This window comes from Seriola lalandi, unplaced genomic scaffold (assembly GCF_002814215.2).
Source record: "Seriola lalandi dorsalis isolate HSWRI2012SDOR001 ecotype SW California unplaced genomic scaffold, Sedor1 jcf7180002054861, whole genome shotgun sequence".
NCBI classification, from domain to species: Eukaryota; Metazoa; Chordata; class Actinopteri; order Carangiformes; family Carangidae; genus Seriola; species Seriola lalandi.
This window is the reverse complement of record NW_019525414.1, coordinates 4,421,656-4,429,093: the sequence shown is the minus strand read 5'-3', so window position 1 is coordinate 4,429,093 and position 7,438 is coordinate 4,421,656. Positions and strand designations below refer to the sequence as shown.

At 38.6% G+C, this 7,438-nt stretch overlaps 1 protein-coding gene across 1 annotated transcript; it reads left to right on the top strand.

Annotated features, from left to right (window-relative positions):
* Window positions 1–2,759: 2,759 nt before the first annotated feature.
* Window positions 2,760–7,149, top strand: lamtor5 (late endosomal/lysosomal adaptor, MAPK and MTOR activator 5). The gene is made up of 4 exons (XM_023427361.2): window positions 2,760–2,914; window positions 3,004–3,065; window positions 5,237–5,354; window positions 6,635–7,149. Exons 1-4 carry the CDS (start codon window positions 2,880–2,882, stop codon window positions 6,693–6,695), a joined length of 276 nt encoding a protein of 91 aa, XP_023283129.1. The 5' UTR covers window positions 2,760–2,879; the 3' UTR covers window positions 6,696–7,149.
* Window positions 7,150–7,438: the final 289 nt, after the last annotated feature.

Sequence of the window (7,438 nt, the reverse complement as noted above, 5' to 3'; positions counted from 1 at the left end):
CAACACTCCCTCCCACCCTCCCCGTGCCCGAGATCTCCCCACGCCCTCTCCGGCTGTCTCCTCAGACGCTTCGTCATCTTCCTCATCCGGATGATGGTGATGGAGGGTCACTGTAGCCCTCTGTAGACCTCTGCCTGTTACATACTGTAGGCTTTGACCAAACATCTGCTCAAGGCACAAGCTGACACAGTTTCCATGACTCAAGTGGTTCAAATAAGTAACACAAAAAATATGGAAAACTCCTCCACAGTTGATGGAATTCATATGAAGTGAAATGAATCTGACACCTGTTGGTGAGAAAAAGGGCACAGGTGCCACGATATCCTGAGTTATTTGTCAGTGTAAGGAAGCCCGGGCAAAACAAATCATCATCAGAGCCATATAACCAGTTTACTGAAATTACCACAGGCTGACTCATGGACTGTGCTTCACGTAGAGCATTTAAATGCCGGGAAGTGATATTCTTTATTTTATCATAGGATATGTGTGCCAGGATGCCATGTACTGTGACAGCTGTCATGGACCTTAGCTGTACATCATCTGTTTATCCACAATGAGAGAATAAGGCAAATAAGGTTACAGACTAATCTGCCTGTGAGGTGTATGATCTCTTTAAACATTAATGTCAACAGTAAAATATATTACTTCCGCTCAGAACCTGTCAGATGTGGGCTTTCTTTTTTTTACAACAGTATCTTTATTTATTTTTAGAACAGTTTAGCACTCCACATGTGACTGCACGTACACATGCCTGTAGAACATCTGTACATACAAAGCAACCACAAGAACATAATACTCCCACCCTCAACCCTGCAAAACATACAAAGAAAAAATAAGTAATTACAGAATAAAGAAAAAAATGATATAAGACTGTAATCATATATATAATTATAATGTATTTTATATATATATAATTATATATATATATTATTTTAATCTTTAAAAGATTAAAATAAAATATTTTTAAAAAAAGATTAAAAATGTACATATATTACACATACACCCATACACACTTGGATATGTGGTCTTTCTGAGTGAAAGAATAACTTTCTTTGGTTTGTCTCCAGGTTAAAATGGTGCTTCTTTTACTATATCGCTATTTGCATTTATTTCACTTGAAAACAAATGAACCATGCTACTGAAGGTTTAATACTGCAAAAAGAATTTAGAGACTGCTTCTCACTACCCCCACTACCACTGACAGTGCGCATTAAGCTGTAGTGTGACTAAATTGATACCAGAATATGAATAATGAGTCTTGAAATCTGTGAATTATAACAGCCATTATACAGTGTATGGCAGAGTGATGATACACTGACACAAGAGTTAGATCTCTATTTTGGGTCTAGCTCATCTCCAGATTTACTGTGGTTGTAAAGTGGCCATAACTAATAATGGAATCTAGTGTTTATGCCAACCTCCCTTTATACAAGATTAAAGATCCTGTTTGTGTGTGTGTGTGTGTATGTGTGTGTGTGTGTGTGTGTGTGTGTGTGTGTGTGTGAGACAGGGGAAGAAGATATCACGTGTACGTGGACCATGAGAATTATTCTGCATGCATAAACTTGCATTTGTACATTTGTACATTTGTACGTGTTGGCCTACGTGCACGCTCTGACAGTGATGGGCAGCAAGTTGTCAGCGGAAGCGGCCGGGCGCTGCTGATTTAAGCTGTGAGAGGAGAAATATGAGTGGAGGAAGAGGAGAGGAAAAGATAGAAGAATCGGGGGGGGGGGGGGGGGAATCAGGGGGACTAACCCCATGGGTTAGTCAGCAGGACATTACCCTGCTGCTGTGCAGGTGATGGATTCCTCCAATGCCGTGGCCACATAATTACATTCACCCATTTCTGCCTTGTCAGCAGGAGCACTGGAGCCTCACCGTCTTGGACAGGCAGCAGAAATCATGCAGGGAGGTGAGCCAAGGCAGTGGCCTGCAGCTAACTTCTGAAGAAAACACATTAACAAGATCCATCAACAAAAGGCTGCGAGAAACAAGGTTCCTGCTTTATAATAGTAATATTAATACCATTTCTTATGTCCAATAAAGCGCATACATTGGTTTTCTGTGTTTATCATGCTGAAAAATGTTTCCGCCAGTCTGTTATGATTGGGATGGTGTCCACAAAAAGTCAAATATGACTCAGGAACATGTGACAATGGAGCTGTTTTAGGCAACTTCAACTTATTTGTGAATCACCAGATTGTGACCGCCTCTGCAATTCTCCAAACAAAGTGGCAGCTGGACTATCAATAAAGATTATATCATCAGGAGGCAAAAAAAAAATAACCCAGGTAATCTAATTTTATATTTATAGATACATTTTGATATAAAGTAAATATCAAAATCAATTTATTAGCGTGGTTGGAATGAAAAGAGTGGCATATGAGTGATGAAATATAGATGCAGGGTTTCATTACATAACTGATCCACTTTGGAAAACCATTTTAGTTCCCTAACCACATAGAAGAAGCCAGGAATAATAATTACATCTACTGTGTATTAAGCTTATATATCAAATGCTGAGAGCAGAGTATGAAATCTTGGTAGGATAAATAAACACTACCCAATTAGTATCTATCTATCTATCTATCTATCTATCTATCTATCTATCTATCTATCTATCTATCTATCTATCTATCTATCTATCTATCTATCTATCTATCTATCTATCTATCTATCTACAGCAGTCTTCACTGTCAGGACTGTTATATACAGTACTATAGAGCGCTTCGTGCCGTTTGGTCCTCACAGACACCCATAGAGCATGTGACGATCAGCTGACTCGACCCGGAAGCTTTGAGGAAGCACAGACAACCACAACAACAAATCTTCATCAACAAAACTTGAATTCCTCGCGTTATTTACGTCTGTTAATCATGGAGTCGACCCTCGAACAGCATCTGGATGATACGTGAGTCAATACCAGAGTGTGTTTGGGTTCGTGTGTAAAATGTTGGCACGTTAAAGACGACTTCTCGCTTTTGTGTGTGTTTTCGGCAGCATGAAGAACCCAGCAGTTGTCGGTGTGCTCTGCACGGATCAACAAGGACACAACCTGGGCTGTAAGAAAACCCCGAGCTAGATACTATATGAGCTTTACGGGAAAGTGCTTCTCAAATGTGTCCACAGCAGACTGACTGAGTAAAACCGTTCATCAAGCGGAGCTTAAAGTGAACTGTGGTTTGCTCCTGTAAAATCACTCCAAACACAAGGAGGCCCGTAGATCATTTTCAGAATAACTCAGAATACATTTTCACCCAAAGCTTTCATCTCAAGCTAAAATAATACATCGTACTTTATTTGTTGATAATATTTTCTATTTGTAATCAGAATCTGCAAAGTAACAAGTAACTAAAGTTATTAAATGTAGTGGAGAAAAAATTACAATATTTGCCTCTAAATTGTAGAGTACTTAAGTACAATACTTGACTGAATGTACTTAGTTATTTTCCAACACTGGTTTTCTATATGTGAATAGCACAAACAACTTCCTGATGATGTGGTTTCATACGACCATGAGTCATCATTTGTCTCATATCTAATAACTGTGTCAGTTGTTCTCAGTTGTTTACACACATTTGTGTGAAACTTTCAAAACATCAAGTTCAATCAACACGTCATTTTGTACCGAGCAGCCCAACATTTGATTTCTCAAGCACCAGGAAGTTACTCACTCACAGCATTTAACTTGTGTCAGAAGGAAAATTATCAACCTGATTATCACAGCCACCAAAATTTGTCACGTTATCACCACATAAAGCAAGACGTAGGTCTTTGTGCCATTTCTCATGACAACTTATATACAGAAACCCAGTAATTAAGTTAAAAAAAAAAGTAAATCACAATATTAATATAATGAAATACAATATAATTATTGATAGAATAAATTGATAATGGAATAAAGAAGGGAAAGCAATAGAATTTTATACTTATACACATATACACTACCTACACATATATAAGCACATATATACATATGCAAACACATACATAAATATAGTAAAAGCAGTTAACAAATGAATACTACTGTCAATTCACTGGTTTGTCTTTCAATCTTCACCTTGCTGTGAGAACATGAGTTTTGGATTTGAGAGTTTAACACACTGTTTTCATTTGACAATTGTGCCAAAGCAGCTGACAAGTACTTAAAATGGAAAATATGCATTTCTAAATTGTATAACATACAAATTGCCACCCATCTTTTTTGGTCAACCTGAGTCATAAGGTTAATCATATTTGCAAAGTTAATCATTTGCTTGTTGCTGAGAATTACAAGTGGAGACATATGAGCTAAATAACATGACCGAGCAAGATAAAATGCTTTACTTCCTGATTAAAAAAATAACAGTGTGTGTTATTTGTGAGCATCACTAGCAATATGTAATAAAGTCAGGTGCAAGACTTATTGTTACATATTGCTAGTGATGCTCACAAATAACTCATATGATCATCACACTGCTAACTAAAATCTGGTTACCCACCTCTTCTGTGCATTACTGACTACCACCAAGTTTATTGGGTTTTGGGTTTTTTTTTTTTACTGAGCCTGTTCTTACTTTAGGATTATTGCCACTTGCAAATATTTGTCCTGAATGATCTGATCACACTGAAGACATTACAACTGTAAATGCACCCAGCACGCACTGAAGATGTAACCACCTTAAAAAGATGAATTTGGTCACATAAACTTCAAATTATACAACTCTGATTTAACACACTGCACATCCAGAATGGGAATACGCAGGCGGCTCGAGTGTCCTGAATAAAATGTCACAGATTTGTGGATGACGACAAGCTTGTTAACTGTCAGTGTTTGTGCAATTAAAGTGTGTGGTCTTGCCAAGAATTACACGAGAAGGCCAAATAGCGCTCTCATGTCTGTAAATATGAAGCTACTGCCTGCAGCCAGTTAGCTTAGCTTAGCTGTTGGACAGTAAACAGCGGGAAGCACATAGCCTGGCTCTGTCCAAAGTTGCCAAAATCTGACTATTGGCACATGTGAAACTGTAACTAAATAACACAGGAGATCTTGTTTGTTTAATCCATAGAAAAAAAACAAATTGTAAAAATGAGAAGTTGTGGAATTACAGAGTGTTATGGGCTGAACTTTTACTTTTACCTAGAAATGCAAGTGAGATGGATGTTGTTCAGATAACGCTGGAGAAGGTTTAACTGTCAGTATGTTTTCTTCAGTCCTGCTCAGTGACATTCCTTTATATTTCACAACCACCAGGCCGCGGCTCCCTGTCTGATGAACATGGTGGTGTTGTGTCAGTTCTGGCCAAACAAGCTGCAGCTCTCACCAGAGACCTAACAGACACTCCGACTGTGTGCCTGGAGTCGGAGTCAGGGTGAGCACTCACACAACCTTTTGTCTTTTTATTTATTTATTTATTTTTTTACTTGACTGACTCCCGCCTGTCGTCCCTCCCCACAGTTTCAGTGAATATAAGAGGTTTGTCTGTGGTGGAGTTGATGAATACTTGGGCAGATGAGTAAATCAAAGTCTTGGCAGACGAGCTCATTTTCATTTGTGTGGCTGTGCTGCCACCTTCTGGGCTCTGCAAAAAACCTCATCTGCTGAACTGTGTCTCCAACTTCCAACAATACTCATGATTATCAGGAAGAAGTCATTTTAAACGTTGGACCTTAGTACCTGTTGCTTTGTTGTGTCAACCCAGGTGTAAATGAATGACTTAATGACCGGAGCAGACATCACGTTTCAGTGGCTGAGGGGATCATTCTGTTCTGATCATTAGTGAGGAGAGAGCACATCAGTCATATCTTAGCTGCCCTGCGCGGGCTTCCTGTACACAAAGGCCTCGGTGAGGACCAAGCTACATCGCTAACTCCCTGATTAGCTATGTACCTCCAAGAACACTGAGGTCATCTACTGCTGCTTTATTGAAGGTTCCCAGCAACAGCTGTAGAAAAATTGGGGATGCAGTCTTGGTCAGTTACGGCCCTTAGCTGTGAACCACACTCCCTGTACGTATCAGAGAAGCAGCTCACTGAGTATCTTTAAAGGAAAGCTCAAAACTTATTCCTTCACTTTAGCCTTTAACTATCTCTGAATTTCTGCACTTTGCTCTGCATCTATGCACCGCTCAGCACTTTGTTTGAATGTCTTCTTATTTAATGATTTAATATTTTATTCCTTATTTTATCTCATTTTACATGAATGTTTTTAATGTTTTTCATTTTAAATCAAAGATCAATGCTCTACATGTTTTTATGTCTTTTCATGTGAAGCACTTGGTGCATTTCATTTATTTGTTGTAAAGCAGTTTGTGCTACATTTCTTGGTGCTTTATTATTGTTATTATTATTATTATTAGTGATCATGAATCAGCTGATAAGTTTCAGTGTGAGTTTGAACTAAATTAGAGTTTAAGGCCATTGTCCTCTTTAAATTGTACATTTATACAACTGCCTTTATACTGCTGTAGCTGGTAGCCATGATGATGATGATGATGATGATGATGATAATAATAAACAGAAATCATAACCTCACCAATAATAATAATGTACAAAAGATCAGTAAAAGGTCAAAACATGTCATCACTTTTATTTTACTCATCTCTTGAATGTTCGTGTGACGATGCTGTTTTTGTTTCTGTGTGTTGTGTAGAAACATCCTGGTGAGGAGTCACGGCACCATCACAGTAGCAGTTCACAAGATCGCCTCTTGAAGACACCATGACTCACTGCAGAGTTTTACTGTAAAGAATTGTACATGCAAACAAACACATTAGTACGAATCACACGATCTGAGGGAGCTCTGACAAAGAGAAATCTGAGGTTTCCTCATTCAGCTGCTGTGTTCTCTGTATTTTCTGACCCCATATTTAAACCAGAGAGCTTGTTAATTTTCTGATGCTGAATATTGGAGTGTGAATCTCTTCTTTTATTAAAAAAAAAAGAAAGAAAGAAAAAGAATCTACACCAATTCATCAGTGATGCTATTTTATTGATACTGTGTACAGAATAGGTCTCATATGAGGTTGTATCCAGCCGTGTTAAAACCGTGTGTGTGCGCGCGTGTGTCCGCGCGCGTGTGTGTGCTTTTTGCCCACAACCATATCCTTCAAGCCAAGGCAGTCATGCACAGAATAACAACCCTTAATAAACTTTAACTTGACTTTGTGCTGCCCTCCTCTGTGTTAAGTATTCATTATTTTCTCCTTTGCTCAGTAGCTGCGTGACATTTACACAAGACATGGAAAAAAAAAAAAAAAAAACAAGTTTCACATTTTCCAATCATTTATGAAGCCACTGAAGTCGCGTATGGCGGAAGGATCACGCATTTATTCACTTAAAGAGCGTGTAGGTCCGCGTACCAGTGGAGCGCCAGGTGTACGCAGTGTGTTTTCGTGCTCCTCTGGATGGGGGAGTGTGAATCGCACAATGTTTTTTTGTTTTTTTGTCAGACAAC

What these genes read in the sequence shown, in the direction of transcription:
- lamtor5 (XM_023427361.2), top strand. Translation starts at nt 2,880, where the DNA reads ATGGAGTCGACCCTCGAACAGCATCTGGATGATAC. An exon ending in GAACAGCATCTGGATGATAC is followed by an intron (nt 2,915 to 3,003) that starts GTGAGTCAATAC and finishes TGTTTTCGGCAG; the next exon opens with CATGAAGAACCCAGCAGTTG. An exon ending in TGCCTGGAGTCGGAGTCAGG is followed by an intron (nt 5,355 to 6,634) that starts GTGAGCACTCAC and finishes TGTGTTGTGTAG; the next exon opens with AAACATCCTGGTGAGGAGTC.